The sequence below is a fragment of the Anastrepha obliqua genome, chromosome 2 (assembly GCF_027943255.1).
Source record: "Anastrepha obliqua isolate idAnaObli1 chromosome 2, idAnaObli1_1.0, whole genome shotgun sequence".
NCBI lineage: Eukaryota > Metazoa > Arthropoda > Insecta > Diptera > Tephritidae > Anastrepha > Anastrepha obliqua.
The window spans coordinates 91596729-91616069 of record NC_072893.1 but is presented as its reverse complement, the minus strand read 5'-3'; the positions used below and the strand labels follow the sequence as shown (position 1 = coordinate 91616069).

Genomic DNA, 19341 nt, shown 5'->3' with positions numbered 1-19341 from the left:
CTTTATTTACATATACCATAAATTATTAAGAGTACGAGACTAAAGAAAAAGAAAAATGTTTACATCACATTTAAATTGAAAATCATTATACTTATTCTGTAAGCTTCATACCTTTTGCCACTATTTTATTTTATTATAAAATCCAGTACTATTTAACTATTATTTTAATTTATTTGTTGACCTTTTATACTTGATGTTTTTTTTTTAAGTGCTCACAATGTAATGGAGTAACAAAATAAAAAAAAAACTCAGTTTCAAATTATATATGTATGTACGCGAATTCACAATGTGAGAAATAGCAAAATAAAGAATTGTTTTTTACAGATGTACATAAGAAAATGGTTCAACTTACTCTTTAGTTGGCGACTGAAGTATATAACTACAATATTCTTCGAAAGACATAGTCGGCAAATCTTGGGATTCTTTCAGTTCAAGTTCCCGCTCAATTGCTTTATAGTCAACAAATTCCAGAGGATGTATTTTCTCAGGATTGTCAATAGCTCTACATTTCATATCGAGTACTAAATTCATTACCTCATTGTTAATTTGTTTAGCTGTTGTTAACTTGTTATTGGTATCATTTGATATTTGCAAACGAAATGGATTTCGAAACGTAGTCGACGTCTCAGGCCTTGTGGATTGGCTAACCTTTTTTACTGTAGTTCCGCCTTTAGATATTCGCACACATTTTGGCTGTAGCAGCTGTGCTGTCTTGGCAGCAGCTATTGAAATCCCATTTACTTTTGATTGTGCTTTATTCTTCCCTATTATTTCTTGCACCAAATTTAATGGAACTTCTGTTCTTTTATTCGGATTTCCTACAAATATATCCTTCCTTCTGCGCCTTGTTAATAATGATCTTTGTTCCGTCATTGACTTCTTTTCCTCACCTCGGCTAATTCTACTATTACTTAATTTCGCCGTTATATAATCTATTGCTTCATTTGTATGCCACATTCGTTTATAAATGTTTTTGAATCTCACAATTGTGCGCTCCTCGTTCTTTAAACGTGTAAAGGCCAATGCAATTTTATAGCATAATAAGAAATTTTCAATACTTCTTGGACTATTTTTCAAAGAACCGGAGCTTTTGCTGCTCATAGCGATGCTCATGCTCATAGGAGAAGTATCATCACACCAAGACATATTGAAGTTGTCTATAGTCTTGCGCGACAAGTCCAAACCACACATTTCATCATTACATTTGCCTGCAGAGACTGTCGAAATAGGGAAATTTTCCGTTGAGCCAGCAGACTTGAAATATCCTTGATCTAGCTGATTTTGACTATGAAACAAATCTATTTTTTTAGTTAAATCTAAAGGCTTAATTTCATTGCTTAAAAAGTATCTACTATTAGCTAATTTACTCTGCATCGAATTTGAAATACCCCTGCCCAGCGTTTGCGTGCCCGATATTTCAGAATAGTCGGGACCTACAATTTCGTTAACATTCTGTGTGGCCGGGTAAGTTGCTCTTGATGTTTGCGGCTCCAGGAAAGCGGAAATTTCTAATCCATTTAAATTTTCACTTCCCAATACTTGTGCGTTAAAAATTGTTGAAATTTTATCAGTTTCAATAGTTTGAAATACTTTCGTGATTTCGTAAGACTTTCCTGAATTTTGTGTTTCCAAGTGAGCAGAATAAAGTATCTCATTTAAAGCTTCATTTTCCGTTGCGTGTGAATTCATTGGTGTAGAAATGTTGTGAGTTTCAATAACATCAACATTTTCTGTTCTTTCATGAGTTCTGGAGTTTTGTGTTTCTAGAAATGCGGAAATATCATGTAAGTCCGGTGTAGTGGCCCTTAACGAGGATTTAAGTGTTAATTCTCGATCAATATTTGATTGGTCTTGGTTCTGCTTTAATTTGTCAAACTGTATATCACTTTGTTTTGATTGTATTGAAGTGGTAGATCCCGTAACTGCTTTGTTTGTGCTGACCTTCGTTTGTGTGAAATACTTCGTTAACTTAGTTTGAATTAATGTAGAACTATTGTCGCATTTCTTCGGCGATACCGCTTCAATTTCTGTATTATTCTTTAATTCAACCAAATTTTTGTCACCCATATTTCTTATAAAATGTTCCTGTTGCCCTTTTTCGTGAGTGTCACTACTGATTTTTGACTTAGAAAACGTAAAACTTTGCAAATTTAACAAGCTGTTACTTTTGGCTGTTACTGTAGTGTCGATTGTAGCATCACAAATTGCAGATAGTGATAAATTTGGCTTTGCCCTTTTGTTACATGTCTTAACACCTCCTGTTTGTTGTTTTCTTTTTTTACATTTTTTAACTTTTGGTGTAGTTATAGATTCTTTGGGGTGTTCATTCAAGACTAGCGTTTCATGTACATCAACACCAACTGGAATGAGAAGTGTCAAAGTAGAGAAATGGGTAATTCATCTCATAATAAAAACGAAAAAATCACGAGGCACACATTGTACAAGGTGGCGCAAAATTAATCATCCAGTTTTGTTTTTAAATAATTATTTTCTAGAATAAAAAAATTGAGTTTGAGTAATGGAAATCTTTATTTTGACCTTTACGCGTCCATTGCTTGCCAGTTTATTTACTGCAACTGTCTAGTTCCCAAGTGTCAAATACGATTAATGTACAACGCCGTTTGCAAAATTGATAAATCTTCCGATAAGGTGATTAATTTTGCGCCACCTTATATTTCGCATATTAATATCTACCTAAATGTTTAGACCAAAAAATTATAAACGCTGCCTAACACATAATACTTCATAAACCATAGATGGTAGCCGAGCTCATAAACAAATATTGTCTATTTTATATACATACTAGCTTTAACCCGCAGCCCCGCTCGCGTAGGGGTAGTTTTGAGGGATTTAGGATATGTATAATATATAAAAGAATTACAAACAATAATTTCATAGAAAAGAACTTTTTATTATTATAACAAGCATAATATTACAATACCCGGCATCCGTTGCTATGCCTCGCTGAATAAAATCAAAACAATCAATCAGAAAAATATCAAGCAAAATTATTTTTATTAATTTTCTATCTCAGACCGTTTTTGAACTTTGCATTTGGGTCATAGTTGACCAGCTTATGTGGATTATGAAGTCTAGAGTGTGCTATAAATAGTGGGAAACAGGAAAAACTAAGATTTTTTAGATTAAATTTAAGCAAATATTCGATTATTAGTGACGAATGAGAGTGGCGGCGCGGCCTGGGGGCTGTGGGAAGGAAGTTCCATCATAAAAACATGCCTATGAAGGTTTCATTGGGTGAAAATATGAATTTATAAAAATTTGTACGTCATTTGGTGTTGTCGTTTCGTAGTGATGCGCGGACAACGTACAGACATTCACCTTTATAGTATAGATGTAAAGCTTTTAGAGAAAATGAATGAACAGAAAAATAAACTACAAGTTTCATTGAGATCGATAGCCAAAAAAGGGACTGAGCTACGCGTTCTGCTTATTCATTCCATATCATCGCAAACGCTGCAAGCCCCATGAGATATGATTAATTTTGTTAAATTGTTCAAGGCACATCAACGAGGAGTTTTTTGATGGCCCCTTTTTTTGTTTTTATTTAGAGAACGGATAAAGTTATGAAAAAATCGAATCAGGTCCTTTGCTGATACCCTTTCGTTGATGTGCCTTGAAACCGTTGTCATATTAAGACCGTCTATTTGAGGTAAGTGCCATTTTTTCTGTCTGTAGTCTTAAGAAATTACACGGGCCCACAACGCGAATCCACGAACAATTGCACCATACCGAAAACCAAATGGCTAATATATTTATCATTTAGTATCTAATAGTTTTTAATATATTGTTTGTGTTAAAGTAGCTGAGATTGTAATTACTCTCATACAAACCTTCCCTGACTCGATGCACAGAAATAAGAATACATCATCAAAAAATCCATTTTACCTTCTAAAGCACCATCAACGAAGAGCTTTTTTATTAAATTATTATAATTTAGGAGCTTTTCAATAAAATCAGTTTTTTTCTTATTTCAAGCTATTTTAAAGCTTTTTTCGTAAACTTGAAAATATAGTCAACTTTACAAATATCTGCTAATTCTTACTCGTATTAAACCACAATCAAAGCAAATTCACAAAAGGTGGTGGCACTAGGTCAAAAGCAACATTTTATACATTAGAATGTCACGTCAAAGTAGAAAACGAAGAAGTTATTTAATTGTGAAGGCAAAATAAGAAAAAGAATAAATTTATTGATTGGTGTTGAAAATATTGTAAAATATTCATAACAAATTTATATATATCCACATACATATGTATGCAGTTATCAAGCATTCTGATTAAATTGCTATGTGCATTAGGTGTCTTGCGCAAAATAGAAATCTTTGTCGGCGGTAATATTTAGCAAGAGAACGAACTGCGTTCAACTGCCGGCATGCAGTTAGAGATAGAATCATACGACGATGGAACGGATTTTATCAATTTGTGTTTTGTACCTGAGCATACAATACTCGTATTTGCACATGAAAAGTGCTCACAACAAATGAAATCATTGCCTCTAAGTTGTGTTCGGCATGATCTGGACCTCTGCAACCGTTCAGATTACTCGAGTGAAACAAAATGCGCATTTTCTTATTATTTTATTTATTTTTAAAAAGCCCCTTTGAATTTAAATACATCACAAAATTTAAATTTTCAAATTACGATTTTTAATTTAAATACGTTTGGTAATTCAATTTTGTGCTGACATCCGAACAGCCGGCCTGCTGCTACCACCTTTAATAGACTCGCCAAACAAATTGACAAATCAGCTCCCTTAGCAATACACTTGGTTGCTAGCTTTAGAAATGTTTAGTAAAAGTGGAGGAAAAATAAAATTTGTAGAAAAAACATTTCATTTTCAAAATGGTCTGCTAAAGAGTTTTTATCGGTATGTCCAGGACTATGGTAGTATGACATGGAATCCATACCGCTTAAGTCAGGACATGATAGAGTAATTGAGGTAATCCGAGATCGATAAAAGGATAATTTAAAAAGCTTTATTTCTTATGATGTGGTGATTTAGAAGGAATTCATGTTTTGAAAAGAGCATTTCCCAAAGAGTTACGACAGGGAGAATAATGGGATAGTGCCGACGCAATCGATAACATTGCAGACCTTATTATAAGAAAGTTGGTATTGACGGAACTTGTTTACAGTGGATGGATGAAGTGTCCAGAGGAGGCTTAGCGAAGTACAATACCAGCATGAAAAAGTTCGCAAGACGCATGTCACAAATAAGAGGAGGATCTCGGCTAAGGACCTAACAGAATTGTAGGCGCCAATTATTTATTTATTTTTAACGAAATAGTTTCATATTGGCGAAACTTTGCAACTTCGTGATCGGTTTTAAATTTAAAAATTAATTCACAAAATAAAATCTTGGCTTAAGTGAATTAATTTTTGTTTTAATATCGGACTTGGTAACTTCCGCTAATAACTTATATTTGTACCATTATTTAAATTCAAATATTAAATAAAATTTATTTTTTAAACCGTTCGTTGTTTGCTTCCATTTAAGTAAAAAAATACTTTTTTGCTACCATTTTTACCAAAAAGGATTTAATTTGGTCCCCTTTTTTCATCTTCTTAAATGCAACCTTTTGTAAGGGAGTGTCAAAAATCGAATGTCACTAGTGAGCAAACCTTTAATAATTGAATCATGCATTAAACAGGCAGCAACAGAAAGGCTGCAATTTTCTCTTTTTTTCAATTTATTTGGTCTCTAAATTCCAAAATTTTGTTTAAGTTATTGTAATCTGTCAATCTTTATTTATAGATTTTGGCAATCTAGGAAGCAAAAGTAAAAACAAAATACATTGATCTTGTTGTTTTCGCTCTACAGGTGTTTCCTGATTAATCTGCCTTGTTAATTGCCAAAAAGTTTTTTAAGACCATTCATTGTTCATTGCCTTTGTAAAAAATGCCAAACATTATTTGTAAAGTACAGGTTTATTCGAGTTCTTTCATTTTCAATTAATAACAAGGTAATACAAAGCCAATAAATATGGCTCATTGCTCGGAAATCATATCTTTTCGGAGATCTCGTTTGTGGGTATACAAATCGTTTGAACACTGCGACAAATAGTTATTTTATGCGTAACTTTTGTAAAAACAATATACGCTTTCTAAATTTCTCACAAAACTGTGACAAACAAATTGCTTATTGCGAAAAGGTATGCCTATTTTGCATTTAAGTTTTTTTTTTCATATAGATTTTTAATTTTGAATGTTACAGGTCACCCTTCTATTAAACAGTTTGTACATAACTTCTGCTCAAATGTGAACGAGACGTTATCAATAAAACGGTCCGCGGATGACATATGGCCAAAATAAATTTTTTGTTTTTTGGTGGGAATGTTAAAAGTTTACATGGCAAATTTCAGCGTGATATGTCACATAGTTTGTTTTCTGTGCTACTGTAAACAAGTCAAGCTCGAGTGTTTTCTTCGAAGTCTCTTTTATGACTTCAATTGTCTCAAAATGTTTTCCACGGAGTGGCAACTTGAGCTTGGGAAACAGGAAAAAGTCACATGGAGCCATATCAGGCGAAAACGGTGCTTGCGAAACGATATTAACATTATTTTTGTTCAAATAATCGCGAACAAGACGTGATGTATGAGCTGGTGCATTATCGTGATGCAAGAACCATGACTTGTTGTCCCACCTTTTAAGACGAATGTTCTCGCGCAAACGCTTTAAAACGTCTAAATAATATTCAGCGTTAACCGATCGGCCTTGCGGAAGGAACTCCGAGTGTACCACACCTTCGTAATCGAAAAAAACAGTCAGCATAACCTTAATTTTTGAGCGACTTTGGCGTGGTTTTTTGGGTTGATGTACGGCCCTCTTTGAACGATTTGTACCACTGGAAAACACGTGCACGCGATAGAGCAGAGTCCCCATAGGTTGTTTGCAACATTTTTAAAGCGTCTGAAGCCGAAATTTTGTTGGAATAATAAAATTTCAAACAAATTCTTTGAATTTCCATCGTTAAATTCGAAGAACACACTCGAGCTTGACTTGCTTACAGTAGCACAGAAAACAAACTATGTGACATATCACGCTGAAATTCGCCATGTAAGCTTATAACAGTCCTACCAAAAAACAAAAAATTTATTTTTGCCATATGTCATCCGCGGACCGTTTTATCGATAACGTCTCGTTCATATTTGAGTAGAAGATGTGTCGGCTCCGAACGCAAATGGTTTTTAGTTTATGATGCGTTTTTTTGGTTTTGTTTTTTAAATCTTTTTTATGGCAAGCTACTCAAAAGAACAATAATTTATTTTATTCAGTTAAATTTTACTTTCCTTAGCTAATACACAATTTATTTAAATTTCTTCTTCCAATTTATCAACTAAAAATCTTCTTCAGACGAATTTGTAGTTGCAAAGTTTTTTCTCGAGATAAAAAAAATCACAGCAGAGAATTTGTGGGAGCTTTTAAAATTGCGTTAATATTGATTATAAATTTACCTAATGTTGCATGTATGACATGCGCATGTATCTTCTCGACATCGGGATTTGGCAGTTTTATAGTTTTCATAAAGCATCCATATTCCAAAAGCAGTGAATCACTGTAAATATCATAGGAATAGAATAGATACTTGAATGAAAAATTAATGACAGTATAAGTACAGATCCTCGATGAAAAGCAGCAACTGGTTCGCCGAATCACCAATAATAACCATTGCATTCGTGCCACGACAAACGAAGGCCTCATTAACTTGCCGCACACAGACGTGCAACATACTTTGCGAATCGCGCTCCAATTGTAGTGAATATTCAGGGAAAGCCTGTTGCAAATTTTGTAATATCTCATCGCCAAAGGGATATGATTTGTTTAGTATCTGCCAATGAAATCAGTAAAAACAGTTGAAATGCAAAGATAAGAGATTTAAGTAAACAAACAATGCATACAAATACAAAAATACACAAAATGTTAAAATGGCAAGAAAGCAAAAAATATAATTCATTGCTAAGGGAGATTGCAGTCATTGTGCACAATAATTGTACTGCCACAAGTGGAGGAGAAGCAGATTGCTACCGTATGGGCAACCTACCTATGTTCTTACATACATACATGCATACATACATACATGCAGTTGAATGGGTAATATAGGTGTATCAAATTACAAGCATACATACCTACAAATACAGTAAATATCTATGAGCTAACAAGCAAACAGAGCAATAATCTTCCTTCGTGCAACCTACCGCTTCAATGGTGCGCGCGTCTGTCGCCTCCAATGATTTCAGTGTAGTTTTCCCAGCGTACACCAGTTGAGCTGAGTAAACGGCACCGATTTTCTGCAATTGTTTCGCTGCATACTCTGAATTTTCCCACAACTTGGCGTGGAAGCATTTCGCGATTGTCACGGTATGCAGTAACGCCTTGTAGCGGCCCAAATCAAATGCATGCGCTTGATGCTCCGACAATCGCATATACTCCAACAAACCTAAGGTGGCGCATAGGAGGAGATGAATAGTAGAAGAAGAATGCGCACATGAAAATACTTGCATACTTAAAAGTCTAAAGTTAATATTGCTAAGAATTCATATCTAAAAAGATCTTAGAAATAAATCGCTTACATTTATGGAAAATACTTACATTTTGCAATGCGATCACCGATGCGTATCATTTTCACCGATTCTTGTGCCAAAGTGGGGGAAGCGATCGGTACATTGCCAAGTTCCGACTGTAGCAAACTTAAAAAACAAAAAAAAAGCAACAAATAAATTATCACACATTAAATTAAATTCAATGAATTAATCATAATTAACAGATTAAATATAATAGAAGGCACCCGATAACAACACTTTGCAACTTTCAAAGCGTTTAACTTCCGTGTGAAAAGAATAGAGTACACACACACACACATCGAGAAATGTTAGTGTGTTTTTACAATAAGAGTTTTCGGAAATTCCCATTTTTATGTACTTGTACTAAGTTCACAAAATTACATACCATGAAATTTTATCTTCACGCGTTTTGATTCGCCCTGCACGCGGAAAACGCAATGGTGTGCCGTTTAAAGCGTTTAGAAGACGTTTCTCATTTACTCTGAGTGTGAATTCATTGAATTCTCTGCAACGCACAATAAGCTCAAAAATTCTTAAAAGTGTTTCATCGCCACGTATCTGTAAACAAGAAAAATCTTTGTGATTTTCTTAAATTATAAATATACATATTTTACTTAGTACGGCCATAAATTTTGTTGCAAATTTTGAAAGCATTAGGTTTTTCAATTTTAAATCAATTGTTCATGTTATTGATTTAAAATTTTACGTAAGTGTGATTACAAAGAAATAGGTATCACGGTGATTACATTGCAAAAGTGCAAAAATAGTGCTAGTAAAATATTCACGTTGTTAAAAAAAATCATCTCAGCATTGTTCGTACGAGCAGAGCTATAATCGGTGGGCGGGCGCAAATTCACCGAAATCCCTTGACGCAGCAGAAAATCACAGTTAGCGAGCTAGACATGTCTTCCATATCCATACCACGACGGTAGACAATGTTTAATCTCGCCGTTTTTAGTGCACATTGCAGAATATCCTTCTCAGCAAGGCAGAAAGTTGACTGCATTTGCATGACTTTTTCCAAAGCTTTCGAAAAAGTCTCTCACAACATTTTATTATGTATAGAAATTATCTTCGTTTGGATTTCACTTTATTTTCCTGCAGTAGGTGAAATCGTGCGGAAGGCGTTGCGTGGTCACATTTGATGGTATTTCCTTTGAAGCATTCATTGTCTGCTCTGGAGTGCCTCCTGGCACTTTGTATTATTTATCAATGATGAAATTATTCTATTCACTAATTTTCTGTTATATGCTTACGACTCAAAAATATTTTCAGTAATAACAACATGACCTACAGTCTGTCTAATAGAAGCATGATCGATAAAATTCAAACATAGAGTTCCGTTATAAAAAAATTTAAAAGCTGCTAAATAGGAGTATTCTTCTGGCAATACGCGCTGTGCAATTTGTAAGTTTTGTGAGAAATTTAGAAAGCGTACTTTGTTTTTACAAAATAAATTCCGCAAACCAGTGTTTCCATGAGCACGCCCTAAAAGTTTCATGTGCATTTACAGCAAAACATTTGCAGAAGTCGAGGACGTTCACAAAAAAATGTGTGCAACGGTATACCGATGTTATAACAAAGACACAAAGCTTTGATTCGAGGGCATTTACATGCAGAATACTACAAATTCCGGAGTACATTGAAAAAATATTTGCATGGATTAAGGCAAATTCAGGACAGAATTATATATCTATATATATAATTGGCGCGTACACCCTTTTTGGGTGTTTGGCCGAGCTCCTCCTCCTATTTGTGGTGTGCGTCTTGATGTTGTTCCACAAATGGAGGGACCTACAGTTTCAAGCCGACTCCGAACGGCAATATTTTTATGAGGACCTTTTTCATGGCAGAAATACACTCGGAGGTTTGCCATTGCCTGCCGAGTGGCGACCGCTATTAGAAAAATGTTTTTCTTAATTTTTGGTGTTTCACCGAGATTCGAACCAACGTTCTCTCTGTGAATTCCGAATGGTAGTCACGCACCAACCCATTCGGCTACGGCGGCCGCCAGAACAGAATTGGGTAAACTTAATATTCACGGAAGAACCTTTCTTTTGGGCGAATAGTTGTACTGCAACAACTATAACGAACTGTTAAGCATCGTTAAGATTCGTGCTTGGGGCTACTTATTTGTGTTTACCGCCAATTTGTATGCAGTTTTGATTAATAAAATTTACCAAAAATCATTACTACTAGCCTTTGATTTTACAAGAGAGAACGATCCCAAACATCGAAGCCGCAGTCGTGTAAAGTGTAAACACCAAAATGGGATTGAAATGTTGGATTGGCTTTCACAGTCGCCTATTGCCAACCTAATTCAAAAGGTTTAAGCAGTAGATAAGCAAAAACTCAAAGGAAAACGAATAAAGACGGTCAAACATTTATCAAGGCGAATTCAGCTGATTTGGAGCCGATTGCATCCTTAACTTGCGCAGAAATTTAAATGAAGTATGACGCGAAGATGTGGGCCATTACAGCTAATAGAAGTGACTATACATTTTACTTAATATAATATATTGCGTATAAAGAATGTTATAAGCCCATACAATGCAGTTTATTAGAACCGAATTGGTCAAATAGTTATGGCGGTCACGCTTCTATTAGACATACTACCTACATACAGCAAGCAAATATAGACAAATTTGTGATGGGCTGTCAAAAATCACGACTCTCTTTAAATATCAAAAACTGCTATCATCGCACTTTTTCCAAAATTCCTCCTATTTTTCATACTTCGCATAGCATATATTATATTGCACTTCAATCATTCAAACATTCCTTCTTTATTTAATTGTCACATTAATTTCATCTTATCAAAATTGTAGTCAGTCTTAGACTTTGTACGACGGAATAGCTAGCATTTTACGGACCCTTATATATTGAAGCTGCTGTTTGCTAAACTCGTGCACTCTTGCTTCTTTTCAATGTTATTAGGGATGACATTACCCATTTCTGCTTCAAAGTATTCATTTTTACACCTTCTAAAACTCTTCGTGACCCTCTTCCTGTTTTTTTCCAAATAGGTTCAATATAAATTATGCTTGCAATGCTCCTATTGAACGTGCTCTTCGTGATTTTAAGGAGATCTCCATTTCTAACTTACCAGATTTTTCAGTTTCAAAGAAAGAATTTTCTGTCCTATTGGACGTCAGTTTTTAATTGAATTGTGTATATAATTTCATTATTCTTTCGTTTTAGTAGTCAGTTTGAAATTATGTTTTCTTTACTTCGTTAATTAAATAGAATAAAAAAATCCATTAATAAGGGATAAAAATCGATTTTTTTTTTGCATGTTATTGTAGTAAAACATTTCAAAAATATCGTGTTAAAATTTTAAGTCAATCCGAGCAAAACTTTTTAAGTTATAGAGCATAAAGCCGAGCCGCCTCAAACATCTGCCGAGACGCAGCAGTTGCGCGCGTAGTCCGTTACAAACTTTAAACGCGGTTTTCTCGAACCTTTTTTTTTAAAGTGCGTAGTCATTGGCATTTGAAAACTACTCAACCGATCCTTTTGAAATTTTGCACACATATTTTACATATAAAAAACCTCCCTCCAACGTTTTTTTTTCGGCATTTTTTTTTATATTAAGGTGGTTTTACACCTACAAAATGGCGGCATTTTTTCGTCAAAAATCACTTTTTACTTCAAACGACTACCAAATGGTTGAAAATGAAAATAAATCGTCAAAATAAACGTTGGGGGGAAGTTTAACTCATACTTTAAGTAAATTATTCAATTTTTTTGATTTCAGATGATCCTACGCTGAGATATGCTGACTACTGCAAAATGTATTTTTGAAAAGACGTCTACGTAAATGTGCTCTCATTCGCTCATTTTGCAATATTTTTACATGAAAATTTTATCAAATATTCTTGAAATGTTACTTAATAATATGCAACAACTTTTAATAAACTGACTTGAACCGTTTCGCTACAATAAATTCATGAAAAAAAGTGTTTTTTTTAGCGTTTATCCCTTACCCCCCCCCCCCCCCCCCCCCCCCCCCTTAAATTTTTACCCCTATTCGAAGTTGCAACAAAACTTTTGGCACGACCAAGTATACATATGCCTGTAAGTGTCTATGTATGTGATTTTTGTGCACCTGTCGAAAAAGTTTCATTGTCTCAAAACATAAGTAATATTTGGCCATTAGTTTGCCGTAACTGCTGGTTTCTACATCCAATTCGTTTTGAGGGTTCCTTGAGATAAGCCCAGCATGCTGAAGATCTTGAATCTGCACCAAGCACATCTCTGCAAGAAATATATATATTACCTACTTTATTTGCCTATTACCACTTTTATTGCATTCCAACGCACTTTCCAATTTATGTTCAATAATGTCCTTATCCATATTTCCTTCTAGGCCATAGTGCTCGGGATTTTGCATTGAACGTACATAAAAATATGTTGAGCGCATCCATTTCATAGCTACCTCGAGATTGTTTATGGTACCTAGCGCAATTTCGGAGTTGAGATGTTCTGCCAGGTGTTTGTGTAAATGTGATTCGATTGGCATTTTGCCATTCATCAACGTTTCATATTTATGCTGGAATAGTGTAAAAATAATGCATACATACAAATACATAGAATGGAGTCTAAGTATAATTTATAAGTTAAAGGTAAATGTGCTGATTCCAGAGAATATTGAATTCGCTGATTGAAAGACAAGGTAAAAAATATTGCTGAATTGCAAATAGATCTTATTGCGAATTAGAGTTTTTCGTTTAGTCCAGAGCACGTAAGATCTTTAAGTTTACCATAGGGATTGAGTAATGTAGGGTAGGCAGTTATTATGGAGAAAGTGAAGTGAATTAATTTAAGCTCTACGTAAGCTAAATAGCTTGAGGAGAGGGTTGAATGAAAGGCTGTCTTCATAGGCGCATTAATTTAGTCTTCTTTATCTTTCAATCAAAAGAGATGCTGCCTAATATGTGCAGCCATGGTGGAATCACAATTTCCATTTAATTGTGCACATTGGATGCTTTCGTCTATTTAGGTATAAAAATAGAAAAAAGTTAAAATAGAGAATTTTGATGTTATCCCATAAATAGAGAACCCAAAAGTTCTATGTCGCCTCCTAATTCCTAATGTCTGAAATTCCCTCGAAGGGCGCACGAAATTAAGATCCTTGAATTAAGTTATAACTTAGAAACTGCGCCAAATGATTCCAAAATAATACTTATATCTTTGCTTTTTTTATTTTTAAAATTAAAATGTTTGGTGATTTCAGGGTCACTTTAAAAAATAGTAAAAAAATGGTTTAAGGGGGGGGGGGGGTAACGTTAATTCATGGAAAAAAAGGCACATTTTTATGATTTTTTCTTGATGACACAGTTAAAATTTATTCGTCAAATCTTTTACTACATAAAACTATAGCATTTGAAGTATATTTTGTGAAATTTTCATCGAAAAATATTTAAAAATACGGCAATGGCAGAAATTATTCGGACGCATCTCAAAAAAAAGTAGTTTTGCGGTGCCCCTCATAACTCGGTGTTAAATCATCTGAAATCAAAAAACCAAAGTTATTTCGTTAGATAATCGTTTTCTCCGGGTAACGCCGAGAGGGTTTTTTGAAATTAAAAATTTTTAGATTTTTGGGAACACGTCAAAGTCAAAAACACGATTTTCGCGTAAAAAAAGTATCAACAAATTCGAAAAAAACTCTTCGGCGTTACCTTGTAAAACATCTACAGAAAAAGTGTTCAAAATTTCAAAAGGATCGGTGCAGTAGTTTCAAAGTTATGAGGGGCACCGACTTTGAAAACGTATGTTGTGGGAAAAACGCTTTAAAGTACAAATGGCGCGCGGTTGAGCCAGGTAGGTAGCAACACTTACATGGCTGTATCTTTGTAAGTTTTGCTCCGATTCATCTAAAATTTTCATAGAATATTCTTGAAAGGTTCTTCATTTAAAAAATCAAATAAAAAAAAAATGCAAAAAAAAAAATTTTAAAACGTTACCCCCCCTTAAAGTAAGCATAGGGTATGATTTTTTCGACATTTGTGAAGGGAAAATAAGTATTTTGTATCAAATTAACGGAAAAGTGAATTTTTTCCTACAAAAATTCACTAGAAATTTTGCAAGGGTTGGCGGAGTGAGCAAAGATTTAATTAAATTAATTTAAATATAAATTAAATTAAATTAAAATTAAATTAAATATAAATAAACCTACATATGTATGTGACTCATTTTTTATTAATATACTTATATTTATACTTTGATCAAAAAGTCCCCGGAACAAGAACCAGATGACGCACGAAGTCAACTGATTTCAGTTCTGTTTTTTTGTTAGGTTGCCACATCTGTGATTAACTTTACCACATTAAATTGTATCGTCATTGCTTGACATTTGTAATTACCTACTACCTCTTCAGATATTTTCGATTTTTTATAGCTTTAAAAATGAATGAATTTGAATTTGCAACAACAAGTTTGTATTAAATTTTGAAATGTTGGGAAACTGTTTCAGGACTGATACTCTAAAAAAACAGCCGTATACGAGTGCCATGAACGCTTCAGAAGAGATCGTGAGTCAATCGATGATCATATAGAGAGAACATAGTAGTAAAGTGAAAGAAAAGTTGATCATTGACCATCAGAGAACTGGCAGAGGACGTGAAAATTGCTTATGGATCCGTTCAGAACATTGTAGTTAATGATTTGAGTTGACTCCGTGTTGCTGTAAAGATGGTCCCAAAGAGCCTGAATTTCATACAAAAAAGAGGCCGCGTTAATATCGCCAAAGACTTGACTTTCACGGTATTGCACACCGCGAATTTTCGACAGAAGGTCGGACAGTTAATAAGGACTATTATTAGGACGTTCTGAGACGTTTACGTGAAGCAATTCACCAAAAACGAAAGGACTTATGGGAAAATAACTCGTGGATTCTGCACCATTATAATGCACCGTCGAACAGTGTCATCAGTATTCGTGATTCGTATTTTGACCAAGAACGAAACGAATGCCATCGAACAAGAAAATAGAGTTCCAGAAATTTTTCGAGAGCTGGATCAAACTTTGAAGACGATAATATAACTTTGGAGAAATAAACTTGTATTTTTAAATTTCTGCATATAGCTAGTTAATTTTTTGATTAAGACGGTATTGTGTGAAATAAAAAGTTATCACCATATTTTCTCTGTATTTCGACGATAAAATTAACATAGCCGATTTAGATACAAACACATTTTTTTGCTAATCTTCTGTACAGTGCCCGCCCGACTCCCCGATTTTCATGATTTTAACGACGCTTTCAACGATTGGCCTACTTCTGTGTAAATCATCTTCGACCCCAATATTATCAGAACGGAATCGTTGGAATCATCGATTTACTATTGCATTGAAATTGTATTAGGTCCATAAACAGCTTCATTTTTTGTGACCGCCTGCTCTGATTTTTCGTCTTGGTCGTAGTAGTACTGAAGAATGTATCGAAACTTCCCTTTTTTAACTCCATATTGGAATAACTGTCATCGCCAAACACAAAATTGTCAAAGAATTTTTACTACTACTACTATGACCCGACTCCATTAACATCGTGACATAGAACTCACTAAAGGCATCTAACAGAAAGCACTGAAAACTTTTTCCAAAACATTCAAAACTTCAACTAATACTTTTGGGAAAATGGTTCATACTGCGCCAAAAGAAATTTTATAAAATTGCTGTGCACAAAGGAAATACCAGACCTTTTTTTCATTTTGGTTGCATGTAATAATTTAACGAATATTGCCTTTTTAACCTCTATTTTGGAACTCTATAACACACGGCTGGCATCACCAGTTACAAAGAGAGAGAGAGAGAGAGAGAGAGAGAGAGAGAGAGAGAGAGAGAGAGAGGTCAGTCTGGAGATGTTAGAGTAATATGGTACGTGAATAGATTGGAATGTCACTAAATACGCCGCTCCCCCAATCCGGGACAGCAATTATCCATCGGGCTTATTTGCAGTCGAGGGTAACAGGCTGTATTTTAATGTTGCGCCACAGTGATATCTGCCCACCTCTGTGAGTGATTGTGGGCTTTCCGTGCTACTAGGACATATAGCACGGCGGACCCGATTTCCCCCACACTCTTGGGATTTAATATGGAAAAAATAATAAAGCAACCAGGTCCGCAAACAGCATCTCAACTGGCCGATCTAATGGTGCTACATCACCAGGTACTATCTCCAAAACGGAGAGTAGCAAGACTGTCGAAGGGAAACAAATTTGCAAGACGGCTGGGTTCCAAGGATGCTTCAACATCCAAAGAGGCTATCCTTAATCCTATCACTATTGCTGAACTGGCTTCCATCCAAACTCACAGCTTCAGTGAGGCCAAAAAAATTACTACTTTGACTACCGCAAGCACCAAATGCTATCTACGCTATCTCAAAAAAGGCTTAACGCCAGAGGAGGTGAAGAAGAAGAAGTTGGTGTGCCGCGCCAAATGTACTCCAGAGCTCAGAAGACAAAGCGCTGCAGAAATCAGCCCATCTGAAGGCAACTGTGCCAAAAATAGTAAGGCACAAGCTGCAAGCAAGGTTAAAGTACCTAGAGCTTCGAGAGGAATAAATTCTGCACCAAAAGCTGTGCAGAAAAGCAATTTACAAATACTAAAATTGGTTGAAGAAGTTGCGCTCAGAGAAATACCCTGAATCCATTAAGGAATAAATTGCCTCACAATGATAACAATAATTACATATAATAATTGCGTAATGCAGTGTATACTTCGTAAGATATAGCTCACAAAAGAAATTTAGCGGAAAACGCGTTCTTAACTGATTAAATAACAACTCTTCAGCCAAGAATGTAAGAAGTTTTGGGAAAGAACGGCGTAGCTATATTTATTGGAGCAGTCTCTGGCTAATAGTTTTTCGTTGGTAAGTATGGTATTCTACATATGCACCTCTGTAACTCTGCTGTATTCCTGGTTCCAAGCATTAGTATGTATATAATATATTAATGCTTGTAAAACGAAAATATTTTATTCAATTTAGATATACACACGATAAAATAAAATTAAGCAATTAAATTTAAAAGTATCTATCAAGCACACTTGCTTGTTTATTTGTTATTTGACCATATAACCTGTAATGGTAATTACTAATCAGACTAATCGTTAGCATTCTTTTTGCGAATAACGAATTACTGAAATTTTAGACACCACTTTTTTGTTATCCAACTGCAATGTCAAAGAACTTAAACAACAACTACAACAATAACAGCAATTGTCAGGCAACGCTACGACCGTCAAGTGCCACAATCCCAAAAATAGACATTTTTAAGCCAAACTTAATGCAACTAACTGGCGATGTAACCATTAAATTGTTGCCACAACAGCAGCATCTTCACCCTCCCTAGTCACACCACAGAAGCAACGAAGTGATGCTACTAATGCTAATGATGCACCCAAACATTCAGTACAAATGGTTAGGCAAATATTCATCGATGCATCGGACATCCATTGCTAACCAATATTTGCTGGTATTGCGCTGCAGTTACACCGTTTTCTATTCCCCGCAGGGAAATATACTAGTGCCGAACTATTGCGCTCTTAGTGGATTTAGCTGATGAATAGGTCGAGTTCCCCCTCTTTTCCAAATAGGTAACTGATGAGTTCTAAAAGGCGTTAGTAAAAATAAATTGTCCGTTGAATTTTTTTGTTTTTCTATTTTTTTTTTATAGAGCGGAACTTGTACTAATTTAGACAGATTAGGTCTGGCGTACCATTCAGCAAGTCCAATTTTCTATTCTCCGGATAGACAAAAAATTTGTACACTCTTCTTAAATGATTACAAACTGTAGCCAAGTGGGCAACATGAGCGTGACTATCATTCGATTAGTCGAACTCAGATTGAATTTATTGGCATGAAAATAATTGTCTTAAAAACCATCTACATTGCTGAGGCCTCCCCTTTGAGGAACAATATCGAAGAGGGCACCACAAATCGAAGGAGATGCTCAGCCATACACTTAAGGTTAACTCATACAGTTTACGAAATTAGTCGGAAAGTACTGGGAAATATTAAAAATTTCTAGCTAAAGGCCACAATAGCCATAACTATAAACGTATTGTAGGCGTCTTTGATTGGCCATGGGTTAGCGAATGGCGAATGGATGAACCAACTGGCATAAAAATCATATTTGGTAGCACTGGAAAACAACTGCCAAAAATTACCTAATGAGTATTACTACGACCGCCTACATTCAGGGAATCTTTTGTTACTTCAACATTGCGAATTCTCTTTGTCTTAAGCCTTAAGCAAGGCGAATTTATTACAGGTGACAGCAAACACACATAAGTAAAACCCTACATGTATTTGTTGTTGCGTTTGGTCCAACCATCACGTCAAAATCAGCAAGCAAATGTAAACATACCAATACATACAAACAAAGCATATCATTTTGACATAAGCCATACCTACGGTGAAAAATTCAGCTGGGTGAATGCTGTCACCTTAATAAATCCACCTTGGCCTTAAGCCTCAAGTCGAAGCCTTGTTTAACTGTAAATACAAATTCATAAAACTGGATCTCTGTTGGATACAGCAATACGTCCTCGACTTGTACAGTGCACACAGCCGAGGAGATGAGCATTTCACGCCCAACTTTGATGTGCTGAACAACTGGGTTTATCGGGCAAGGCCAGCCGGGGAAATCATTTGAATGACATATATATATACATATATAATTGGTGCGTACACCCTTTTTGGGTGTTTGGCCGAGCTCCTCCTCCTATTTGTGGTGTGCGTCTTGATGTTGTTCCAC

The 19341-nt window shown here is 35.1% G+C and overlaps 1 protein-coding gene across 2 annotated transcripts in view; it reads right to left on the bottom strand.

Annotated features, from left to right (window-relative positions):
- Positions 1–280: 280 nt before the first annotated feature.
- The window catches only part of LOC129238015 (probable ATP-dependent DNA helicase HFM1), a 57479-nt gene continuing 38418 nt past the window's right edge, over positions 281–19341 (bottom strand). For both annotated transcript variants that reach the window (XM_054873043.1, XM_054873044.1), the window contains 8 exons: positions 12905–13133; positions 12690–12838; positions 8967–9139; positions 8610–8707; positions 8216–8457; positions 7637–7848; positions 7475–7575; positions 281–2360 (listed from right to left, as the gene is read on the bottom strand). In XM_054873043.1, the coding sequence (XP_054729018.1) occupies positions 349–2360; positions 7475–7575; positions 7637–7848; positions 8216–8457; positions 8610–8707; positions 8967–9139; positions 12690–12838; positions 12905–13133 (3216 nt within the window). In that variant the 3' untranslated portion in view covers positions 281–348. The remainder of the gene's footprint in view (positions 2361–7474; positions 7576–7636; positions 7849–8215; positions 8458–8609; positions 8708–8966; positions 9140–12689; positions 12839–12904; positions 13134–19341) is intronic.